This window comes from Aulonocara sp. 'chitande type north' Nkhata Bay, linkage group LG6 (genome assembly GCF_057382095.1).
Source record: "Aulonocara sp. 'chitande type north' Nkhata Bay isolate Kocher_YH1m ecotype deep benthic linkage group LG6, A_spYH_male_GT1.1, whole genome shotgun sequence".
NCBI classification, from domain to species: Eukaryota; Metazoa; Chordata; class Actinopteri; order Cichliformes; family Cichlidae; genus Aulonocara; species Aulonocara sp. 'chitande type north' Nkhata Bay.
This window is the reverse complement of record NC_141349.1, coordinates 29,981,099-30,007,417: the sequence shown is the minus strand read 5'-3', so window position 1 is coordinate 30,007,417 and position 26,319 is coordinate 29,981,099. Positions and strand designations below refer to the sequence as shown.

The 26,319-nt window shown below is 40.1% G+C and overlaps 1 protein-coding gene across 4 annotated transcripts in view; it reads right to left on the bottom strand.

The window, feature by feature from the left end:
• The window catches only part of evi5l (ecotropic viral integration site 5 like), a 46,104-nt gene extending 20,331 nt beyond the window's left edge, over positions 1–25,773 (bottom strand). The window contains exons 1-9 of one of the 4 annotated variants that reach the window (XM_086296203.1): positions 25,350–25,773; positions 11,963–12,050; positions 11,193–11,250; positions 8,192–8,583; positions 3,131–3,320; positions 1,797–2,021; positions 873–947; positions 524–649; positions 163–306 (exon numbers count right to left, since the gene is read on the bottom strand). In XM_086296203.1, coding sequence (XP_086152329.1) covers positions 163–306; positions 524–649; positions 873–947; positions 1,797–2,021; positions 3,131–3,320; positions 8,192–8,433 — 1,002 coding nt within the window. In that variant the 5' untranslated portion in view covers positions 8,434–8,583; positions 11,193–11,250; positions 11,963–12,050; positions 25,350–25,773. The remainder of the gene's footprint in view (positions 1–162; positions 307–523; positions 650–872; positions 948–1,796; positions 2,022–3,130; positions 3,321–8,191; positions 8,584–11,192; positions 11,251–11,962; positions 12,051–25,349) is intronic. The other 3 variants (XM_086296202.1, XM_086296201.1, XM_086296204.1) reach the window with 3 other exon arrangements.
• Positions 25,774–26,319: the final 546 nt, after the last annotated feature.

Genomic DNA, 26,319 nt, shown 5'->3' with positions numbered 1-26,319 from the left:
TCAGATATTGTATAATTAATATATATATATATATATATATATATATATATATATATATATATATATATATATATATATATGAAAAACACAATTAGTAAGGTGGAACATATCCACAGTTATAACCGATCTTTTGATATTTTGTATGCTTTGTATATTTCTTACCTCATACATGAAAATATCAAAGATGCGTGTGGCGACAGGAAGAGGGAGAAAGGTGAGAAAAAGCGTGAGGAACCAGGATGAGGCATACATGGAAGTGTGGAAACTCTGGGACCGGAAATGGACATTCAGCTCTGGAAGCTGCTCCTGAAATCGCAAATGTTAACAAAAAACAAAAACAGGAAAGAAAGTTAACATCTCAAAAAACTAAAATAGACCCAAGAGAACATACCTGAAAAGGAAGTGATGTGCTGGAGATCAAAAAAACAAAAAAAGAAAAGAAAGATCTGCTGCCCCTTTGTGGAGAGCGTTCACACTGCAACATTTATCGTTTTTTAGATGCACGCTCCTGCTTCCTCTTTACCTGTAGCAGATATTCAAACTGGTAGATGCAGAGACCGAGCTCTGCCATGCTGGGCTTGAAGAGCTCCCTCAGGCGATACTCCTGCATCAGACGAACAAAAACACAAAAGGCCTCCTCCTCTGGCATCTGGGAGAAGGCGAGAAGATTGTTAGAAATCAAACTGTGCTGGACTCTGTATTATACACCATCTCAAAAAACAAATTAACTGCAGTTTAATTTTTCAAAGACCTGCTACATAAATAACTGTGGCTATAATAAAGACATTGTTTACAGATAAAATGTGCTGAGCCTTGAAGCAAAAATATTCTCTTATGGTTCAGTTTCCTGCAGCACACCGTTTGACAATTACCTGCATTAGAAGCAATCCAACAATGAATGCGCTGCCCTGGCAGTAGCCCACCTCTCGATCCACCAGAGAGTACGCCTGAAAAAAGGAAAAAAAGGATGCACACACACAACAGATTTCAGTTACTATGTTCTGTATGTTTAGAAAAATACATCTTTATTTGTGACAGGACAATCAGACCTAGCGACAGGACCAACAAGTCAACAGAGGTCCCTTCATTTCCTGAGCAGCTCAGCTACAAGGGAGCTCGACTGATTTGCAGACAGGAAACGAGCTTGTCTCCATGATAGTAAACATATTTCCACATTTTTGTGTGTCTCTGCAATTTGTTTTTCTCCCCAGGAACAAAAAAAATCACATTACGAAGGTAAAACCCAGTCTGATCAAAAAGACACAGCCAATCAAATCCTTCCATTTGCTGCAGAAAGATTAAAGGTTTAAAAATGGCTTTTAGTTTTGCATGTTAGGGTTTCATTAAAACTACACAGCACTTCCTGTCATTCTGAAATAAAGTCGGAATTAAAAAAAAAAAAATTTATACAATAGCTAAATACAATAATTTCACACCACTGTTAAATCAACATATCCATATTAGTCGTTCTTATCCAGACATTTATTTGTAGATGTGTCATTTAAGAAAGCAAGTGAAGGAAATTCCAGAAAGTTGACTGTTCATCCATCTGTTGTGCTACAGTGACACTACAGAGTGATTGAAGACTGCGGCTCAACCAAAATCAGCGCTTAGTGCTTGTAACCATTTTTGGTTTGGTCTTATTTTTTCTCCAGTGTGACCAATACACATATTTCAAAGCTCACAGTGTAAATAAGTCCGTTTTTACAGATGATAAACCATGTTTCAAAAACACAAAAAAGCCCCTCCCCCTGATAAATTCAGACCTTGAGGTGATCAAACGCTGCAGTTCTCACCTTCATGACATTGAAGAGGACCTCCTGTCCGAGGCTGTCCTGGCCTTTGAAGAACTCGTGCTCAGGGTAGGTGCGGGCGATATCTCTGCGGATTAGCTTCTCACAGGGGGAGGACATCTTCAGCAGTTCAGAGTACTGGTTCTTCACCGGCATGTCTGTGGCGTTGCCCAGAAGCTGCCACACGATGGCCCGGAAATGATGAGGAATGCCCTTTCTGATCAACTCCTGGAAGACAGAGAGAGTGAAACGAGTTATATTAAAATAGAGTACAGGGCGGTCGTGGCTCAAAGAGTTGGCAGTTTGTCTTGTAACCGGAAGGTTGCCAGTTCGAGCCCCGGCTCGGACAGTCTCGGTTGTTGTGTCCTTGGGTAAGACACTTCACCTACTGCCTACTGCTGATTGCCAGAGGGGCCGAGCCACGATATGGCAGCCTCACTTCTGTCAGTCTGCCCCAGGGCAGCTGTGGCTACAACTGTAGCTTGCCTCCACCGGTGTGTGAGTGAATAGTGGAATTGTAAAGCGCTTTGAGGGCCCCAAAAAGCGCTATATAAATGCAATCCATTATTAATACCCAGCCTCTTTATATACTGAAAGATGTCATTTTACAGATATTAAAGCACGTCAGAAGAAAAGACATCAATGCAAACTCAATTATGAAACGCTAACAGATTTATATTTACAAGGACAATCTAGCATCGTTTTGTAATCACACTCAGTTGTAAATTATGATGGATTGCTATTTTCTATTTTCAGCATTTATAGCCTGCTTATAGATTTTTGTGTGAGCTCCCAGGTTCCCCTGACTCATTTTTATTGTGTCCTCTCTCATCCGTCTTGTCTTCCCTGGGGGTTTAGTCTTTTTGTGATGGAGGACACAGAGACACAAAGAGAGGGATGGGAGGCAGAGGGCAGATAGAGGGGATTATTGGTATTTTACTGTATTAAAAACAAACAAACAAAAAAGACAGCTTCATACCAATAGTGTTTTTGTTTGTGCTGAATTTGAGGGTAACACTGCGAGACATTTTTGAGCACACTTGCAGACAGCTAGAAAAAGGAGACCCACTGTGCCTTCACGAATAGAAATAAACCAGTCATAGTCTGTGAGCAAAGCTATAAATGACCAACCAGCCACTAGACATTAGGAAACAAATTGGAAAATCGACTTGTGAAATGTGACCCGCCAACTATAAAAATAAAATGAGGAGGCTCATAATTTCCTTACTGGTGTTCTTATTTTGAATCGCACTCAGTGACTCATTCTCAGTGAAAAAAACCACATGTGCCTTCCAAATACTTCATTCTCCACTTCAAGTGCCAGACTCTCCCCTCACCTTCAGGAGTTTGTCCTTCTTGCGTCTCCACTCCTCCCATTCGTTGACGATGCGGCCCCATAAGATCCACGTGTCTTCCTCCAGGTGCGACAGGTTTGAGGAGGCCGAGGAGCTGGAGACCAGCGAGGAGCCACTGTTGCGTCGCGAGCCACTCATTGACCGCATGGACTTGGAATCAGCCTCCAGCAACCTGCGTGAAGACACAGATTATGAGAACAGGAAGCTGAATTTATGACTGATCACACAGGAGAGCTTATTTATGTTACACACTGGAGAGTTAAGCTAAGATAAGCGAGAGCGAGAGGCAGAATGTGACATTGCAAAAAATGCTAAATTTAGAGAGGCACCAGCAGCTGCAAGGCATGTTCCCCTTGGTTTATTTATTCATTTATTTAGGTGGGAAGGGCGTTTAATGGTTATATGCTAAGCTAAAGCTAAAATGCTCCTGAACTATGAGTTTGAATTTGGAAGAACTCGAACTCAAATATAGGCTGGGGCGAGTGATTTCCTTTAAGTCCTTGTGGAGTCTGCTGTACAGCAGGGCAGCAAAATGCAGAGGTGATGTGATTTAAGAAGGGCAGCTCTTTACTCCAAGGTTCAGTCCACTTTGACCTCAAATGTCGGTTTCTTTTAAGTCACTTTACACCTCCGTCCAGCACTCTGACCATTCTGCTGGGACTGGCTGTGAAGCTGAAAATGTGCTACTGTTGTTCTTCTTCTCAATGTGATTTCTTGGGATTTTAGCTTGATGGCAGTAAATACAGCCTAATGAAAACACTCCTTCTGCAGTGGTGGATTATTTAAGGTAACACATTTATAAATACAAATTCCAATGCAAAGGCTAGTGCTCCTGGTTGTGTGGGATTAAACATTACCTAACACAGATTAAACCTCAACCTTGAATTAAAAAAACAACAACAATTATTTTCTCTGAAGCCAAGAAAATAAATGTTCAAATTTATCCCTGGAAAAATAGATCCTGAAACACAGAGCTTCCTGAAGTAACACACAACATAGAAATTGCAAAGTATCTTATTTTAATCCTTTTTGATTATAAAATTTTATTCTCTAAAGAAAGTTGGTCTTGAGTGAACCCCATGGTGGTTCATGTGACCCTCCCGCTATCGTGACTATTAACAGAGGCTACACAATTCAGCTGTATTAATCAGAAAACCAGAAAAGTTTTATATTTGCTATAAATCCTACTTTCCATCATGCCTGACTCCATTACACTTGGATGTCAAAAATGGTAATTTCAATGCGAATTTCTATCTAGATGTACCTTTGTGTGTTTCCTTTCTGTTCCATATGTGAACTTTAACAATCCTAGAAAGAAGCCGTAACACCATGAAGGCTCCTTGCTGCAGGGAACCTCTCATCATAATTGAGTTCCACGAACACAAACTTGACAACACAATCTTTGATATCGCACATCATTCTCGTAATTGTTTAGCATTTATTGAAATACCTTGGTTCTATTTGTGGTACACAGTTTAACCTTAGTATGCCGTGGAGTCCGTTTAGCTGCTGATGTCCTGGAATGCCCAGGAATGCAGGACTATTTCCTTGGACTCTTGACTTTAGTTCTAATTAATTTATGTTAATACACTGAACAAAAATATAAACGCAACACTTTTGTTTTTGCTCCCATTCCCCATGGGATGGACGTAGAGACCTAAAATTCATTCCAGATACACAATATAACCATCCCTCCCAAACAGTGGTCACAAATCAGTCCAAATGTGTGGTAGTGGGCACATCTGCTATATTGAGATAATCCATCCCACCTCACAGGTGTGCCACATCAGGATGCTGATCTGACATCATGAGTAGTGCACAGGTGTACCTCAGACTGCCCACAACAAAAGGCCACCCTGGAATGTGCAGTTTTTTGCGCTATTGGGGGTCTGGGGACCCAGAACCGGTCAGTATCTGGTGTGACCACCATTTGCCTCATGCAGTGCAACACATCGTCGCATGGAGTCTATCAGATTGTCAATTGTGGCCTGTGGAATGTTGATCCACTCCACTTCAATGGCTGTGCGAGGTTGTTGGATATTCGTGGGAACTGGTACACGCTGTCGTATACGCCGGTCAAGCACATCCCGAACATGCTCAATGGGTGACATGTCCGGTGAGTATGCTGGCCATGCAAGAACTGGGACATTCTCAGCTGCCATCTGCCCTGAACAATGTGAACCATGATTCATCCGTGAAGCGCACACCTCTCCAACGTGCCAGACGCCATCGAATGTGAGCATTTGCCCACACAAGTCTGTTACGGCGACGAGCTGGAGTCAGGTCAAGACCCCGATGAGGACGACGGGCATGCAGTTGAGCGTCCCTCAGACGGTTTCTGACAGTTTGTGCAGAAATTGTTTGGTTGTGCAAACCAATTGTTCCAGCAGCTGTCTGGGTGGCTGGTCTCAGACGATCTTGGAGGTGAACCTGCTGGATGTGGAGGTCCTGGGCTGGTGTGGTTACACGAGGTCTGCGGTTGTGAGGCCGGTTGGATGTGCTGCCATATTCTCTGAAACGCCTGTGGAGACGGCTTATGGTAGAGAAATGAACATTCAATGCACGGGCGACAGATCTGGTTGACATTCCTGCTGTCAGCATGCCAATTGCACGCTCCCTCATTGCTTGTGGCATCTGTGGCATTTTGCTGTGAGACAAAACTGCACATTCCAGGGTGGCCTTTTGTTGTGGGCAGTCTGAGGTACACCTGTGCACTACTCATGATGTCAGATCAGCATCCTGATGTGGCACACCTGTGAGGTGGGATGGATTATCTCAATATAGCAGATGTGCCCACTACCACACATTTGGACTGATTTGTGACCACTGTTTGGGAGGGATGGTTATATTGTGTATCTGGAATGAATTTTAGGTCTCTACGTCCATCCCATGGGGAATGGGAGCAAAAACAAAAGTGTTGCGTTTATATTTTTGTTCAGTGTATAAAGTAAGCAATAGTTACTATAACTATAACTCTTGGGTTTGTTTCCTTCTAATGAATTCATTTGTTAGAGTGTATGTTCTTCTTGTGTCTCTCATTTGATCGGATGAGGCAGTATTTTTATCTCTCCTTTGTCGGGTCAGTCTTTGGTTTGTTTAAGCTGATTTTGGGTCTGTTCTGTTTGAGCAGTTAGTTGTAATATTAACACGGGCAGTGTTGGGGAGTAATGGAATACGTATATAAAATACAAAATATGAGTAACTGTATTCCATTACAGCTACCATTTTAAAGGGTGGTATTCCAAATACGGTTACTTTGTTAATTTGAAAAAAAAAAAAAAAAAAAAAGGGATTACACAGGAGTCTTTTCCTGTTTCATATGTTAGGCTGTCCCCTCTGTATTTTTGGTAATTCCACGCTGGTGGAAACCCAAACAAAACACGCATTAAGAGCCTCTAATGCCTGTGTTTCAATGTCGCGGCCCTTGTCACCTCTACTTGCGGCCCGCATAATGATGTGACAAAATATTTGTAAAAATTATTGTTCAAAAAATTATTTAATATGAAGGCAATAGGCAGAGTGTTACAGGCATAGCCCTAAAGAATGTAGCCTCATGGGCAGTGTAGCCCAGTTGTAAGTAAGCTATTAAGACTCGACTGTACACTGTGTTCGTGTTTTTCTCCGAAACAATAAGTTCTGTTGGAGCAGCCTTTCAACGCCTCTCTCTGCCTCTCGCTAGCAAAGTTGACCCAGGCAAGAAAGTAAAACTAGTTTTCGGTTACCAGCCCGACACGCAACCCGACGTATTAGCCAGAGGTCCCTTTACTATGGGACCTGTTTTATATACATGCTGAATAGTTTGTGATCGCCGCAAAAAGTGCAGCCTTACCTAATGTCCACCCTACTGTTACTCATTTTATATTAAGATTTAAAAATCTAGTTGGTATTGGTATGGCGAGTAGCCTTCAGTAATAGTAATAAATCACACAGCAATAGTACAGTCATGTAGTTGTAAAAAGCATGATAATATATTATTAAGTAATCCAAAGTATTCAGAATGTTACTCTCATTGAGTAATGTAACGGAATACGTTACAAAATACATTTTGGGGCATGTATTCTGTAATCTGTAGTGGAATACATTTTAGTAACCTTCCCAACACTGAACAGGGGATTATATAACACAACTTGAGTTTAGCTATTTATTTGATCTCTTTCAAGGATTCATAAAAATATTTTAACTTTTGTAAAAATTTGTTGGGTTTTCTTGGCAATTTTAGATAAAATAAAATCTACTTTTTCTGTAACTGCTCTGTGACTTCATGCCTAACCAGCTCGTTCCTTCACAGTATCTACAGTTGTGGTAAGAAGTTTACATACACTCACAGGCATGAACATAATAGTAATTTTCCAATTTTTCAATTACCAAGACATTCATTCAGAGTTTCAGGTGAGATGAGGCAGATATTGACAATGTAATAGTGAGTAAATCTGCAGAGGAAAAAAAAATGCTTATTTTGGGCCAAAGTTGCCAATCTTTTTAAGTGTTTTTATTAGATTTGCCTGGTGACTCTAACAGCAGTTCATCCTCACTGTTGTCCTTGTGCTCAGTGGTGTGTGCCAAATGTGAAGTCATAACTGCTGGCATGCAATACGCTTTAGTGTCTTTTCAGCTTCATCTCCCTGTGAACAGGCGAATCTCTTCAGGCATCTCCGTGTTAAATCAAGGCAGAAGCAGATTTTTTGGGGAAGATTTTCTGCAAAAAGAGACTACTGCATTCTGATAACAATGCTGTGCTGCTATAACACTTTGCACATGCCTCAATCAGTGCATCAAACATAAACAGGGTTCTTAAACATGCAGTTTTCATTTTCTTGTGAAAACTGCAATTAAACTTGCAGCTCTCACGCAGTTGTTGTTTTTTTTTTTTTTTAGTCTGATATGGTGCTACAAGGTTTGTTACAAAGACTTTGATTTGACTGGCTTCCTAAACAAGAAAAAAAAAGTCAAATAGTTAATAAATCCTGGGCCACATTGAAGCTAAAAAACTGCTGTGTTTTCAGTTTAAAAGCTTAACACAACAATGACAACTACTGATCTTACCTGTTCTGCTCCTCCAGTTTGGCTAGCAGCTCTAATTCATCAGGACTCAAGTTCTCGGAGTCTGCTGGGGAGGCTGCAGGTGCTGACAGCACTGCATCGTGGGAAGAGGAGTCTGGGCTGAGCACAGGGCTGCCATTCGATGAGGGATCTGGATCCATGCCAGGTGGGGAGGAAGGGCACTCCAGCTGAGGGGGAGCCCCACCAGAGCCCTCTCTTTCCGGGCTGCCGCTGGGGATAGACATGACGCTGAGGTTGGCGTGAGGTGGGTAAAGCAGTGCTGGTGTGCTCAAAAAAAACGTCTCCCAGTCTCACTGTATGTCTCCCTCCTTAGTGAGCCTGGCTGTTGCCTGATTGGCCACCAGGCAAGCCTATATGATCAGAGGTCCTCAAACCTGCCAAGAATTAAAAGAAATGTATGTGAGCAAAGGCTAAATAAATAAAAACCAAACATAGTTTAGTTCATGTCATTATTATTAACTTGATAAGTTAATACACAGGTGCCATACTATATTGCCTGATAATACCAGTATAATGATGCGATATGAAAGTATCATATCATGATATCAAACGATATCAAGCGTTTATGCTCCTTAGTGCACACAATGACAAAAATAAACCAGGCATTACTAACAAGGAGAGCTAAGTGTGACTCTTTGATGACAATTTAGTAAAAAAGGAGCAGGGAGTTACTACAACAACCTCCAAGAAAGCTCAACGTTTTACAAAATATGCAACAAAACTGTTCCTGCTAAAGGTGGAAACAACAAACTTGTTTCATCACTTGAGGCAAAAAACACACCATCAAAAACATCTAGTCTATGAAGGCGGACATGCTAGCTATATGCTAGCTGGTCATGTGTGGGCTTTAAGCAGCTTTTAACAAGCTCAACTCAAGATCAAACACTCCAGGTACAACATATTTTTCAACTTTCACACTATTGTGCCGACTCCTCAGGAGTTACATGATTAAGTTACTTTTCTGTTAAAGTATTTAGCAGTTATGCAAATTTGATTTAAAGTTTACAAAGAAAATAGTACGAAGGCTAATTTTGTTCTTAATTTAATGTGTCACTGCTATTGCACTGTACTGCTGCTGCTGGTGCCTTGTAGCAACAGATTCTCCCTTTGAATCAGGTACTCTGTCAACATGGCATTAACTCACTGGAAAACAAGGATGGAAACTGTCCTTTATTTTTATTCACACTAATAAATACCACTAAATACCACTGCCTGTAAGCTGGAAGCACCAAAAAGTGCTTCCAATAATGTTTTCTCCCATTACTGTCAGAAATATTATCAGAATTTCCTTGAAATATAGTGATATAATTTGGAGGCTATGTCACCCACACCTAATAATCCATTTCTATCTATTCTAAAGCTACAGGTAAAAATACTGTGGTTACATTGAAAAGAGTTAACACAACATTAAACAAAGCTTTGATCCTCTTCAGTCAGTTTCATTTAGTAAAACAGAAAACTGTTTGCGGGCCAGATGGCAACCTATTACTGGGTTGATTTGGCCCCTGGGGTGTAAATTTCATGTCATTGCTCTATGAAGGATAAAGAAGGTGAAGCTGAAAGTCTGATGTAGAACAATGAGTTATAGTAATAATCAAGTTTCTGAGTCAGAAATCAATAAGTATGAAGCTAATTTTCTCTTTATCACAGATTTGAGTGCTCTAATGTGGTTTACACAGACATAATCACAACTTTTTTTTTTCCTCCATCAGAGGGAAGAATTGACCTGTCAGCATATAAAAAGAAAAAAAAAAAAATCACAATAAAAAGTTACTGCAAATTACTTGTTACACTGTTATTCGGTTAAGATCACACTGCACAGCTTTCAGAAGGACTAAGACATGGTCACACATTCATCTACATTCAGAAACAGTGCCACAAAATGACTGCAAGCAGCTGAGGAATTTATTAAAACCAGACTATTAAACAAATCAAATGAATTACAGAGTAAATTCAGAGAGATAAACTCAGATTTCACACAGTTTATGAGCAGCTGACACCGCTGGTTTGGAACAGAAGGCTGAGGGCCAGAGGCGGAGCCAGACATTTGAAACACCCAGGGCTTAGAACCTAAAGGGTAGTATGCATGTGGGATTTTTTTTTTTTTTTTGGGGGGGGAGTTTAGAAATGACTGAAAGATTAATAGGCTCTGTTTTGAGTTTTGTTCAAAAAAGAATGACTTCATATAGGGAAAAATATATATCACATGGCGATCGTGGCTCAAGAGTTGGGAGTTCGCCTTGTAATCGGAAGGTTGCCGGTTCGAGCCCCGGCTTGGACAGTCTCGGTCGTTGTGTCCTTGGGCAAGACACTTCACCCGTTGCCTACTGGTGGTGGTCAGAGGGCCCGGTGGCGCCAGTGTCCGGCATCCTCGCCTCTGTCAGTGCGCCCCAGGGTGGCTGTGGCTACAATGTAGCTTGCCATCACCAGTGTGTGAATGTGTGCGTGAATGGGTGAATGACTGGATATGTAAAGCGCTTTGGGGTCCTTAGGGACTAGTAAAGCGCTATATAAATACAGGCCATTTACCATTTACATGTGCAGGACACCTTAAACTAGTTTTTTAATTAAGCAGCAAGGCAGAACAAAATCGGGGCTGTATCAAGACATGAGGACTAAACCCCAATTCAACCAGACCCAAAACTGATCCAGAATTAAAACAGGACTACAACAGTTCAAAATCAGGACTACTTAGGATTTAACCAAGACAGAACCAGAATCAGAACTAGATGATAGTAGCACTAAAAATCATCATAGACCTCCACTACACTTATTTTTTAATTCTACCAAAGTCCACTATTTAGATTGAGAAAAGTTTATATAATTATTTAGCCTTGTTGTGCAAACAAGCTGCAAAACTTAATAAATATAGAATTTGAAAAATAGTAAACCTAAAAAGAAACACTAGGTACGAGATACATGAGGACCTATGATACGGTGATACTTTTGGTAAACAACCATTTGACTAACATGTGTGTCTCACCTGCTCTTGTTCCATCTGTCCTCATTCTCCTCTCTCTTCCTCTCTCTTCCTCTTTGTGCTGACAATCATCAAATATACAGTTGAAACCAGATATTTACATACTCTTCAGATAAAAACACAAACACTTTTTTAATTGTAACATCAAATCAGACTAAATGTTTATTTTTTTAGATTGATAAATATAAAAAACATATTTGTTAACTTTAAGAGTAAAGAGAGAACCTATCTGTGTTTCTTAATTGTAAATGGCACCAAATTGTATTCAAAATTGAGCCACACTTATGGAGCTCCACAATTCTTTTCCTGGTGTTTTGGTTGACATCTCTTGATGTTCCCATGTCACAGAAACAGGCTGTGTTTTGCCTTATATGCATCCACAGCTGTGCCACCAATTTACTCACATGGACTCTACTAACCTATCAGAAGCTTCTTCAGCTCAGAATGGAATCGTCTGCAGTTTTCTTATTAATTAACAATAAACTTAGTGTACATGTACTCCTAAATTTGATGAAAGTGATAACAAATAGACAGCTCTGTCTCTCTTTATTCTGACATTTAACTAATTCAAAAGACATTTCAATATTTATCTAAAACAAAAGTTTACTCTAAATTAATGTTGTACAGTAAAAATGTTTTATGTTTTCTCCCTAAAGTGTATGTAAATATCTGGTTACAAATGTGAATATCCTGCTGTGTACTGAAATCCCTCTTGTTTTGCATAGAAATATACTGAACAACATACAAAGCATAATATATAAAATAACATTTACCTGAGTTTTTTCTTTGAAAGAGCCCTCTAATGTCCAGTCTTATATTTCAGTGCATTACTGAAACCGATTTAGTCGGGGAGGGTAAGAACTGAAAATATGAAATAAACACACGTAAGCTAAGACTCTCTAAAAAAAAATAGCATTTCTTCGGCTTTTCATTTCGCCATTTGTTGATTCACTTGAAGAGCAAGTAACGTAATATTGGTCAAGTGATCAGTTTGATATCAATCTTTCGTGATTCACCGTCATATTTACATTATTTGTACGGTACGAATGATTTGCTTTGGTACCTGGTCAAACTTAAGCTCTCCTTAGTATGGCTGGTTCTGACAAAACAACCCGGGCTTAAGCCCAGTAAGCCACCCCCACGCTCCGCCCCTGCTGAGGGCAGTTTTTAATTGAATTCTTCATAAGATAAACCGAGGTGTGATTTCCCAGGAGGAAAAAAAAGGCTTCATCATTCAGCAGATTGTTGATGCAATCATGCTTTTTGAGCTGTAGTTGAATTTCTTTAATAAAGGATTAAAAAAAAGAAGAAAAAGAAGCTACATGTGCATTTGTGTGCTTGATACTTTCAGCGATAAGGACCTTACAAAGCACAAGCTTGGCATAAACGTAATATTTTACTAGCTAATGTTAGCCTGGGTAATTAAAAAAAGCAGCAATCGATACAGCAATCGAATGATATAACATATGGCGATGCTGTGTTGAAACAAAGACACCAGATATCGATACAATATCATATGGTTTCAAATAAAAAGTAACTTGTCAGCAGTAGAATAATAAAACCAATTACTTTTTCACTTCACCAGATGGTGCCATTGAGCTTAATGATTTTTCTAGCGAGGTAACGTCAGTCGCACAGTAGGAAGTTGGTAAACCCAAGGTGGAAGCAGGGATCAGGCAAAGTAAAAAATAAAAAAATCTGAAAAGTATCATCCACATTTGAATTAGATGCATGGACATATTTATTTTTTTAAACATGAAGCATATGGATGTGACTAGAGCTGGGCGATAGAACGATAACGATATGTATCGCGATATAACTTTTACTCGATAGAGAAATTAAGCTATCGCGATAGACCTCGCCGCTCTTGTCCTCTTAAAAAAAAAAAAAAAAAAAAAAAAAAGGTCAGCCAATCCAAATTAAGTAGCGCAGAGCTGAACCAATCACAGCCGCAGCGTCACGTCGCGTGACTTGTTACGTACAGCACAAGTGCCAAGCCGCACGTGTGTTTGTTTGGGAAGCAGCCAGCGGGTAATGGAGGAAATGAGTGTGCCGACTAGAAAAATCAACCGAGTGTGACCGAAGAGAAAACAGATGATGGTTCCAATGCCGGAGAGATTGTCGAACGGAAGAGCCATAGAAGTTCCGTAGTGTGAAGGTATTTCGGCTATTTCAAGTCTGACAAAAAACAGAGTAGCGCGCACTGTAAATTGTGCCGAAAGCAAGTCTGGAAATACAATAAACTGGTGCATGCGTCACACTGCGCGCCACGTTATTGTTTCGGTGAAATGAATTTCTACAATACTGTTAATTCTACTCTCTGCAGTGTTTAAATGCTTACATATACACACAGTTACTGTCCCTCCACACATACGACTCGGTTCTGCTTCTATGCCCCAGCTTTGTTTACTTTTTCCCACCGAGGCTTCTAGACTTCTGATTGGCCAACATTTCTGCACGGTTAGGAATCTAGCGCCACCTGCTGCTTTGGCATGTTCATAGCAGCGTTTTCCTTCATTTCTGCCTTTATGTGTGGACGAGATTATTTTTTAAAACGAAAACGGAAAATCTCCGTTTTCAAAAATACCCGTGTACGTGTGGACGTAGCCTCAGTCTCTGACTGGAAGCGCTAATTCGTCATTCGGCTTTTGTCAGACTAAAGTAACTGTTAAAACTGTTTGAAAAGCTCAGCTATACAACAAGGAGAGATTGAGAATTTCCTTTTAGTTCTCAGTTTATTTGATATTGACAAAAGTTAGTCAGTTTTGTCTGTTCTTCTGTAAAACAAACTAAGATTTATTTTTAGAATTAATATTTTGTTTCTAAGTGGAATTGACAATTTAGTCTGTTTCGTTTGTTCTATTTTGAAACTTAAACGCTTTAGCGGCTGCCTTTTTTGTAGTTTGCAATATTTGCCTTTATTTATCTGAAAAAGTCTCATGTTCCTTAAGTACATCTACCCTGTTGAACTTATTATGGGAAATAAATATTTAAATCAAAACAAGCTGCTGATTATTTCACATTTTACTTGTGAGCAACAGCACATTTAAATCTTACAAATTCTTACAAGTTATTTGGCTTATATCGTGATAGATATCGTTATCGCCTGAAATGAAAAAAACATATCGTGATATGAAAAAATCTCATATCGCCCAGCTCTAGATGTGACATGTGGGATTTGTAAGGAATATTATATGAAAGTAAAGTACTTGGGGAGTAGTGCAAACATACTGTAAGATCTCATCTCACATACAGAGGATGTTAGCCAAGTATGGCAAAGCTAACGTTCATTCAACTGAACCGAAAAAAACTAAACTAAACTAAAACTCAACACACTTAGCTCAACAAAGCTTCCAATTTGGGATAAGCTAAAAAAGTAACACAATCTCATCACCTACGTTATGTGCAGACCTACTCGATACAAGGCTATGTAAAACTAAGACTTTTGTTTACTTGTTCAAAACAAGTAACAAAAGCGACTGCTGAATGCCATTTTAAGCTCAAAATACCTTTAACAGTACAATAGTCGACACCTTTTCAATTAAGCTAGATGACTGTAATACAAACTGTTTAGCAGGCCAGGTGAATGTAACATTTATGACAGCTTGTAATAGCAGTGTTGGTCAGTGTGCCTGCTTTACAGTCCTATTTTGAAGCAATAAATCAAAATGCTTTTTATCACAGTAACAATGATTCCCACTTCTCTTAGACAGCACATTTTGACCTTGGATTTCCCACATTTTCATCCTAATATGTCTGAAGATATCTGGCTATGGAAGGCCAGTGTAAAAATCTTTACCCATATCAAAGAAAACAAGCAAAGCAAATACTCACTCAACACATATACAAATACAAACTATTCTATGTGTGTAAAAATCCCACTTTCACTCAAATGCTACACATTTGTAGAGCACGTGTGTGGTAGAATTATATTTATTTTTGCATGACTTTAAGATTACATTTTAGTTGCCGTTTTGTTTGACTATCTGACAACCCAAATTCTCTGTAAATTTTTTAGAATCAGGACATGAGTACTTGTAGCTTTTTCCTGTGATTAAGTTTCTTTTCACAGAGAAAACTCCAAAACAAAATGAGTCACTACAAACCAGGTGTGTCCATTTACTGGCCAAATGTGTCTCAGAAAAAGCAACAAAAATAAATGCATGAAAAGGTGCTGTGTTCTGGACAATTTTGGACTAGTGAGCCCTTGGTTCATTTTAGGGCTGGTTACTACATTCCGCATGTTCTTGGTACTCTATCACATCTGAGATACATACTGGCTATGAGAAGGTGTTTGCATAAACTTGCAGCGTGCCACTGGGTTCAGTGCCTGGAGTTTGTTTGGACCTGGACTGACACCACTGTCTCCAAATGTTCTCGCTGCAATTGTTTTGGTCTGCGCCCAAATTTGATTACTTTGTTTGCATCTGCACAAATGAACCGTACCAAGTGGGGAAATGAACCTCCATTTAAAAAGCACCAAAAAACTAATTAGTCTGGGTTAGGAGAAGATGACGCTCATTCACAACATTAACTCTGCTGCACTTTGCATTTTGATAGGATGTCAGATGAGTTTTGTCCTTACAACAAGCTAAACCAAAAACAACAACAAAAAAACCCAAAAGGTATGCATCTCACAGTTTGCAGGTCTTTAAGCTGAAAATAAACTGTTTTGCATTGTGGACTAACAGAGACATTACATTTTGTGGTGTGGGACTGGGCTGCAGAAATGAAGGGACTGACACAGTGTGTCTGTGCAGAACATTAGCAGTAGTGCTGCTTTGTAAAGTGGCTAAAAATGGTCACAGTTGACTCCTCTGGATCTCCCAAGCTTGCTTTATAGATGTGTGTGTCACACACACACACACACACACACACACACACACACACACACACACCTGGTCAGCTAATAATCTGTATAATCCGTCTATTCATAGTCAGTTTAATCCCAACGAACAACAGCGGTGTAGTGAATTCATTAAAACTATCATATCTAACTGACTCAGATCAAACTGTCTTCACATCCAAAAACTCCAAAACAGCGCAATAAAGAAATTCAGCTCTGTCACAGGGCATTAAAATTAAAGAGAAACATTCATTGGCCTGAAAAACATGAAGCACATGAAGCTGACATACACAGCAAGGAAAGCAGAAATACAGCCTGCAGGAGGGGAGAGGAAAGCAGAGGAGCATAACTGTCTGAACAGTGCATGGGGAGAAACAAGGCCCACATTCATGCATCTTAACCAGCCCAATCAAAAGAGCCATTAACAAGCCTATGAAACCAATCACATTTGTAAAAGGGCTTCTTCAAAAAAAACAAAAAAACCCAATCTGAAATACAATCACTTTGATTTAACAGGATTTGCTGTAACAATCAAAAGATGATGTCAATCTGCCTTTTCTTCTGAAACTCATTTGACAGACTGGTGTAGCACCTGATGAAACTGCCTTGTCAATTAAGCCTCAACCCCAGCAGCAAGACTGAAGTGAGCTCGGTTATTGACATAATGTATAACTCTACAAGATACCTGCGGCATTTTAGCCTCTGGCTCTCGCTTCCCAGCAAGCAGCAGGTGAATACAGAGGGCTCGTGTTCACTATCCTGGCCAAGCTTTGATGTTTTGCACCAAAGACACAAAAGTATATCATAGAATATTTAAATTATATATGTCTCAATGCCGACTCTTTATGGACAGCAAACTGCTATTATTACAGCGATATGGACAAATATCCACGCCAGATTTTCCTTTGGCTTAAGCCCTGCTGGGCTTAAATTATTGCTGACCAAACAATACGACTCAAGCTTAGACTAATACATAAAGACATAATAAAGAGGTCTTTAGATTAATTGAAAACTGGGTTAATGTACTGCATTAAAAATATTCTACATGCCATTATAGCATCTTCTAAAGGGACTGCCTTTTAGGAATAACAGAGAAGACGTTTGAGAGGTTTTCAGTACTACAAAGGACTATTCAGCCGTGTCATTGTGGTCAACCCACACTGTAAAAGGTGTGAGTCATGCAGGATTTAAAGTCCCCCTGCCCCATTCTGTCTCTCTCACTCACAAGCACACGCACACACACACACACACACACAGTGACATTGTGAAGGTCTCTGGCAAAGCAAAACAAGCCATATTTTCAGAGCTTGGCTGTTGTTCTGTATATGACTGCAGGCCTGCAGTAATGTCATTGTGGGCATGGAACTGCAGAGAACAGAGAGTATTAAGGTAATAAGTGGTGGTGATGGTATTTCACTTATATTTGCTTTTCTGAGCATGCGTGTGCACCAAATGAAAGGATAGTTTTTAGTTGTGCTGTGGCATTTCTCCACACTCGTTGTAACCTGTGTTTATAAAATCCTATCTCGATAATGATTTGTTGATAAATATGTGAACGACTGTGTGATGCACATGTTTAGTTTCTCCACCACCGCGTCACTGTGTACAATTATGGCATTGTGCATAGTCTATGCTTGAATGCATCCTCTCCGAGCTCTCACTGTCCACACAAACAGACAGGGCCATTATCTCCCCCTCTGACTGTCCTCTGCACACAAACACACACCACCCCCCGTGATTTAACATGAATTTGCATTTACAATGTTATATGCATATATTGCATGGGAACCTTACTTTACGATTAACAAAACATTAGTGCTTAAAAAAAAAAAAAAAGTCTTCACAGTCCCCATCTGGGCTCGACTTTGACACTGATCCACCCTGAGGCAGTTATAATAGGGAGGGTGACAAAAACAAAATGCTCTCTTTTGATCTCTTTAGGAGATCAAGTAATAAACAGATGGATCCACAGTTTCCTTAGAGGAATTACATTATACATACACTTGGAGGTGTAAGAAAAACACAAAAACACAAAGCTAAAAAAAATATATCAAGATTTACAAAAACAAAATAAAAACAAACACAAAAATTAGCAAGTTGTCACAGTCTTCCTGCTGTGACAACAAGCATGACCCTTGTTAATCTGTAGCTGCTAACCTCCTCGCTGTCCCAACATGATCTCATGCTTAGCTTCTGACACGTGGACTTTTCTCTGGCACGCTATTCAACTACTGTACCCGTTATCCTTGTGACTGCTGCTGGTCTCCACACTGCTCAAAACATCCCATTGTAAGATGGGGATGTTCTTATTTTTGATTTTAACATTCTATGGAGCGTACTTCTGTGCAATGTCTGAAAAGTAAGACATGCTGTTACTTTAAACTCTGTCTCTGGGTGATCATTTAACTCATGAATATAACTGAAGTCACAGCTCAGTCACTATTTTTAACTTCTGTGTACACTGATTTTTAATCAAATGACGTCAAGGTCATAAAATCCAGCTTCCCTCCCACTTCCAGGCAAAGCTTTGTCTAGTTGTTAATTACCACTGAATCTGTGAAGCCAATATACTTTCTAATCCTGTCTTCCGTCTGCTAGAGATATTCAACAGTGAATCTGAGTCTATATTCACCAGCTACCTGACACTCCTGCAGACATCATCCACCGTCATTAGTAGTATTGTAATGACAATCTGCGCTCCAAACAGCTCTCATGTATCGACTGCACAGTATATATCAATGAGTGTTTATGTGCATATAGTGCAGCAGAGGTTTTCCAGATTTGTCAAGTTTGAACATGCTATGGTATTAGGTATACAGTGGGGCAAAAAAGTATTTAGTCAGCCACCGATTGTGCAAGTTCCCCCACTTAAAATGATGACAGAGGTCAGTAATTTGCACCAGAGGTACACTTCAACTGTGAGAGACAGAATGTGAAAAACAAAATCCATGAATCCACATGGTAGGATTTGTAAAGAATTTATTCGTAAATTAGGGTGGAAAATAAGTATTTGGTCACCTCAAACAAGGAAAACCTCTGGCTCTCACAGACCTGTAACGTCTTCTGTAAGAAGCTTTTCTGTCCCCCACTCATTACCTGTATGAATGGCACCTGTTTGAACTCATCATCTGTATAAAAGACACTTGTCCACAGCCTCAAACAGTCAGACTCCAAACTCCGCCATGGCCAAGACCAAAGAGCTTTCGAAGGACACCAGGAAAAGTATTGTAGACCTGCACCAGACTGGGAAGAGTGAATCTACAATAGGCAAGCAGCTTGGTGTGAAAAAATCAACTGTAGGAGCAATCATCAGAAAATGGAAGACATACAAGACCACTGATAATCTCCCTCGATCTGGGGCTCCACGCAAGATCTCATCCCGTGGGGTCAAAATGATCATGAGAACGGTGAGCAAAGATCCCAGAACCACACGGGGGGACCTGGTGAATGACCTGCAGAGAGCTGGGACCAAAGTAACAAAGGTCACCATCAGTAACACACTACAACGGCAGGGAATCAAATCCCACAGTGCCAGACGTGCTCCGCTGCTGAAGCCAGCGCATGTCCAGGCCCGTCTGAAGTTTGCCAGAGAGCACATGGATGATACAGCAGAGGATTGGGAGAATGTCATGTGTCCAGATGAAACCAAAGTAGAACTTTTTGGTATAAACTCAACTCGTCGTGTTTGGAGGAGGAAGAATACTGAGTTGCATCCCAAGAACACCATACCTACTGTGAAGCATGGGGGTGGAAACATCATGCTATGGGGCTGTTTTTCTGCCAGGGGGACAGGACGACTGATCCGTGTTAAAGACAGAATGAATGGGGCCATGTATCGTGAGATTTTGAGCCAAAACCTCCTTCCATCAGTGAGAACTTTGAAGATGAAACGAGGCTGGGTCTTCCAACATGACAATGATCCAAAACACACCGCCCGGGCAACAAAGGAGTGGCTCCGTAAGAAGCATTTGAAAGTCCTGGAGTGGCCTAGCCAGTCTCCAGACCTCAACCCCATAGAAAATCTGTGGCGGGAGTTGAAAGTCCGTGTTGCTCGGCGACAGCCCCAAAACATCACTGCTCTCGAGAAGATCTGCATGGAGGAATGGGCCAAAATACCAGCTACTGTGTGTGCAAACCTGGTAAAGACCTATAGTAAACGTTTGACCTCTGTTATTGCCAACAAAGGTTATGTTACAAAGTATTGAGTTGTATTTTTGTTATTGACCAAATACTTATTTTCCACCCTGATTTACGAATAAATTCTTCACAAATCCTACCATGTGGATTCGTGGATTTTTTTTTCACATTCTGTCTCTCACAGTTGAAGTGTACCTCTGGTGCAAATTACTGACCTCTGTCATCATTTTAGGTGGGGGAACTTGCACAATCGGTGGCTGACTAAATACTTTTTTGCCCCACTGTAAATGAGGAGGAGACACATTTGGGGAAAATTAACTAACAAAGCCAATGAATATTGTTTTGAGACTTCACAAAGTCTACTGACCCTGCTCACTTCCTATGACTGATGGTTTCCTGCTCTAAATGTAATTAGTATCCCTTTCTAGAAGGTTTGGTTCCCCTGAGTGCCATTGTGACAGGAAATTGTCTAGAAATGGCCATCCATACAACCTACTGTTGACTTCAAGTCACAGCTGACTCTTTTGTGCCACTGAATGATCAGATTTGAACAGGTCAGATTAATCAATATTTTGGAAAAAAAAAAAAAAAAAAAAAAAGTAAAACATCCATAATGTCAAAAGTGAACTACAAGATGGTAAGACCGAGAATAACTGAATGGTTAACTCTATTTCTTCTCCATACAGGTAAACACAAAAAGCTATGTACTGAACAGTGACAATCAGGCAATGATTGCTAAACTAATGACTTCTTTCAAAGGCTTTCACAACAAAAGAATCCTCTCTGACACTAATGTTGTGAAGCAGGAGAAAGCTGTCCATTAGCCTAAAGAAGATCTGAAAAGGTGTGAAGTCAACAATAAATGAAGCTTCTAGTTGTTTCGGACTACAGGAGTGAAGCTGAACTCCAGCCCGCAAAGATTCACAGGATCACAGATGTGTAGCTCAGTACAACCATCCCTGCTGTGAGGCTGGGGTGGAAGGAAACGCATGTTTTCACGGCTTGGCACGGCGTGCCTAAAGCCAGTTGGTGGTTAAGCTTTTTCAGTCGCTGACTTATTTTTGCTTTCCTGTTGCATTCATTACATTATTTAAAGATTTCATACTTTCCCAGCAGTGCCGTCAGAAGCACTAATCAGTTGTCGAGCTGTTTAATCACCCATTCTGATTACAAACATCTGCTGTTTGCTGCTGGAAATTTGTATTTGTTTGATCTTTTTTTTTTTTTTTTGTTAAATTTTCTCAAATTAAATTTTAACTGCCTGAAGTCTCTCAGGAAAATGGAAATATAATAAAGCTCAGGGGGAGCATAGGACTGCTCAGCTCCCCTAATAAAGATTGAAAAGGGCCATTTTTCTTAATGAATGTTTTTACTGTAGGAACTTAAAATATATATTTGATTTGAAAACAGATGCACTAAAGGATACTAAGGTAGAATTACAACTTTTACTTATGTAAAGGGACTAAATATTTGTTTATCGAGTTTGCAAAATAGTTATCCAACACAAGTTTTTAACTTAAACACAGCATGCTGTGTTTAATTTAAAAACTTGTGTTGGATAACTATTTCTACCCTGTAGATATGCTGATAGGTAGACCATTTAAGGCTTTAAATACAAACGGTGCCACTTTATACTTTATACAACAGCAAGAGCCCCATGTGATGACATGGATTTCATAATATGTCAGTATCTCACTTTTTAAATCATACTCTCATAGGTTCATACTATGGTAAATCATTCCCTCGTGTTAATTTTAAATGACAGCTAAACATTAACTGTTCAGTTGCAAGGCATCAATCTTTTGTACAGAAAAACCCCATGTTTAAAAAAATAAATAAATACTGGTAATCAAAGGCATGAACATAACAATAACATATTCTTTTGGTATTCTTTTTGCCAAAGAAGCTACATCAAATTACTATTCAAACAGGTGAATGAATGAATATAGTTTCATGTACACAAGCCTTGATAAATATGGCCCTACGGTATATAAGTCAAATTTACATTTTGGTATAAATCCCAAGTGCAGCAGCAGTATGAAAATGAGATCACAATTCAGTCTGTGTGAAACCTGCAGGGTAACACAAATCTAGTTACAAATCTGCAGAGAACAATAAACCAGACAGAGGAGGGCTGAGGAGGAGCTGCAGTCATAGTGAGCTTGAACCACAGCAGTCAGGTCATCAAGCAGCTCCCTGTTTCCATGTGTCAGCAAAAGAAATGAAGTGCAGTGCCATGCAAATGGCCAGGCAACCATAAACACAGACAGCCAGCAAACCAAGCAGGAACCCCAAGCATCAGTCCAAACAGAGTATTTTAAAGGAACACTATTCTGTTATTATTACTATACCATAAATCTACACTTTAATCACATTTTGCATGGATTGCATCTGGGGATGCCGTGATCTGATATTTGGATCACATACCAGTCCAATCCTTACTTGTAAAGCTGGATAGGATATAGGTGATGATGAGCTACATGTTGTTTACTACACTACACAGCGGCAACAGAGCATAGTTAGCTAACAGCAAAGGAAGGCAGTTTGGAGGCCCTTCACATTGGCTACAACAACAGCTTTTCTTTATGTTTGCCGTAGTTTCAATTTAACTGCAACTGTGGTCAATGTGAGCAGGTATGACTAAAAGACAGTGGCGACAAAGAAAAGTCACTGTCATTTGTATCTTAGAGGCAGTACGTGTTTGGAAGCTTTTACCACATTTACAGGAATGTAAGATGTTGTAACCAGCCGTGTTAACAGTTCTTCACTTCATCTGTCTCTGTCAGCTCCACCCTGCATGCAACGTGTGTGTGTGTAACAGTAAATTAAGGTGCACTCAGAACAAAGAAGGACCGCAAAAACTAACATAAATAAGGGCAGTATGGAGTAGCACGTGACTCAGAGCCCAGAAATCAACATTACTGAAGAAGTGAGGGATCATCAAAACAAAAGGCAGCCAACATCAAAAGAAGAGCGTATGAGGGTTCAGGCATTGTTGATGAACAAAGGTGACCATATCAAATATCAACTTTCAAGTTCGTTAGAATTATGCAAACATATACTGCATTTTCATTTATGTTTCTATTATTCACCACAGCCACTTCCCAATTTACCCAGCAAAATATAAAGAGATAAGGAGTGACACAAGACTTTTGCACAGCACCGCATACTAACCTAATCAGCGAACAAAACATCTACAGTGTGAGGAAAAGCTGCATTTAAACCTTGGGAGTAAAACACTGAGTAAAACATCATTGTCCTGTACATGAAAAAAATTAAGTCCATCTGAAGAGAAACTGCGCATATATGATAATAATGATTCCCCATTGAATCAATGAATAGAACTGTTAACAAAAAAATAAAAAAAATATCATAATGTCACTATTTTATTATTAATCTATGCTGCTGTTGTTGCATTAAGACACTATAGTAGATCAAATGTTTTGCTTTAGCGTAAGATTTCAAAGAAGAGACATCTTTACTGAGACCAGTCATTAAAGACCAGTCTTGTTTCAGGCGTGAGGAAAAAAAAAAAAAAAAAATCAATCTTTCCATCTTGTGAGGACACACACACATGGGGCTCCTGTTTATTACTGATGGTCCTCTCCTACAACCACACACAGTGGCAGACAACAATAACCCTGGACGGCAGCATGTACAGAATCTGTATAGTACACTGACAAAGCTGTGAGGTGATAGCCCTTCTCTTGTTCTTGCTACACACATTAAACAAATGCACACATGTAAGGTGTACACACATCTCTGAGATTGTTTATCTTTAAGACACTGCCCGGAGCCTTTTTGCTCACCACAGTCTTACACAGATAATGAGGAAGCAGTGTCAGTTGCAGAGCGCAAAGGAAAAGATTGGCTGGGAAGAACTAGGGTGTGTTTGCATGTCACAGAGTACTAGTCACTTGTTTCTATTTCTTTGCTGGATCAGATAAAGATGAAGTTTCAGGCCTTTGCGCTTAAAAAACAAGGTCACCAGGATGTGAGAATCTGATACCGGTTTCCTTGACAGCAAAATGTGTGAGAAGGCTTTTGCACAGTGAGTGGATTATACAGGTAAAAATAAACATTATCTCACTGAATCTCACATCAACACATGACAAGCCCATTATTCACCCATTACTCAGTGCAAGCCCTCATTCATGGAGCATCCTTGGACTGTCTGCCCTCTTAAAAAAGATAAGAAAGAGTACTTGGGGGAAGAAGGGTGGAGAATTGTTTAATTTCTTGACTAGTGAGGCGTGTGGTGTATTTAATAGAATAGAATAGAATTCAACTTTATTGTCATTGCACATGCACAGGTACAGGGCAACGACCCACCCTTTCTCTATTTTTGTTATTACAGTTGGGTTTTTAAAATTATACAGCATATCTGCCCTCATGAGTCAGTAGTGAGTTATTTAACTCGCCTGTAGTAAGAGCAGTAAAGCCAGTCAAGCACATTACAAGGGATTTAGTTGTTAACCCCACTCTGATTAGATAAATACAGCAAGAACAACCGGATTCACCTATAATGAGTAGTTAGAGGGCATGCATGAGCAGTACAGTAAACATCTGGAGGGAGATATTTGTAGCAGTCCCTCTGCTATCTATAATCCCATCTTGCAAACTCATACTCCAAGATCCTGTAATCTACTGGCCTGGTTTGTTTGGACATGACAGCTCATTATCCTGGCCTGCTGCTGTTGCTTAAGAATGCCTGGACTACAGGGGCCTGCATGCTCTGCAGTCGGCTCATGGCTCGGCTGGATCAACATCTGTGGCCAAAATGACACATCATCCTCTCGCTTTGCGGCACCAAATGTTCCGGCTTCCTACGGCAACATGATTGTGTAACGACACGAAACGAGGACGGGACATTGAGGAAAAGACGATATAAACATGGCACACCAGCAGCGTGCTAAGCATTAGCAAGAAATATGGTTTATGTGCTAATGAATGGGCCGCGTCTCCGCTGGCATGTTGTACAGTGGATTTTTTTCACTGATACAAATGGAGCAGACCCTGGAAGCAGCGGCTGCTACTGATGTCGGCCCGTTCAGTTATCATAGCATTTAATAAACCAATAAGCTCGCAAGCCCTTCAACTGACTGCTCGTGAAAACGCTAATGTTTAATTTAAATATAAAACCGTCAAATAAACAAATAAGATTCGTTAACGCTTACCTGCACTCCTTTTCCATAATCGGAGCGGTGTGTTTAGCGTCGCTCCCAAGCCGGTCTGTCGTAAACGTCAAACGTGTGTTACCGGCTAATTAAAATCTTAATAAACCACCGAGGACAAATACGCCGTCCAGCACAGTGCCATCCTCCTGCCGCCGTTCGACCGGGGAGGAAGCGCCGCGTCTCTCGCTCGCTGGTCGCGAGGCAGCGCACGCGGTGAGAGGGGACGTGCGCGTGCGAACCGAATTTAGAGGAGAAAAATATTTCTGGAGGCGTCCACTGAAATAACCATGACAGCCGTGTGATGTAGTCAACGGCTCAGCAGGGATGTGGTATAAACGGATGCATCAATCATTGCAAGTAAATCACACAGAATGGCTGGCGTTCTTAGGCTTCAGGTTGAGCTCGAGGTAAGGCGAACCAATCAAACAGCGGAACGAGGCGAGAGCGACACGCCACGAGCCAATGGCAGGGCCGAATTACGGGATTCCAGTGGAAGGACAACGTATACAACCAATCACCGAGGAGCTTTATTCTGTTAGAAGGCGGGCTCCGCAGGTGTCACAGAGCGGTGTCAGTTAAACGGATTTATCGGTATTTGGCAACGATATTATTCATTATCTGACAAAAAATAAATAAATAAAAATAAAAAACATGTAATTGTTTCAACTAATTTGTGGTAATACTTTTGATTATCTTATAACCGACAGAAGCAGCTACCTGTTACTGGATAGTGAGAGTGCATAATAATAATAAAAATAATAATAATAAGTATAATAAGTATAATGTAAACTGTCAAAACTAAATGTGCTGGAGGTTATAAGTGCTGATGCATCACTCATATGTAAGTAGCATTTAAACTAACCTATTAGTTATTGTATTGACTAGTCTAGTTTGTATTTGAGATGTTAATGATTTGTATGGAGACGTTATTCTGTTAAATAACAACTAGAGAAACATCTAGTTGTTTCTC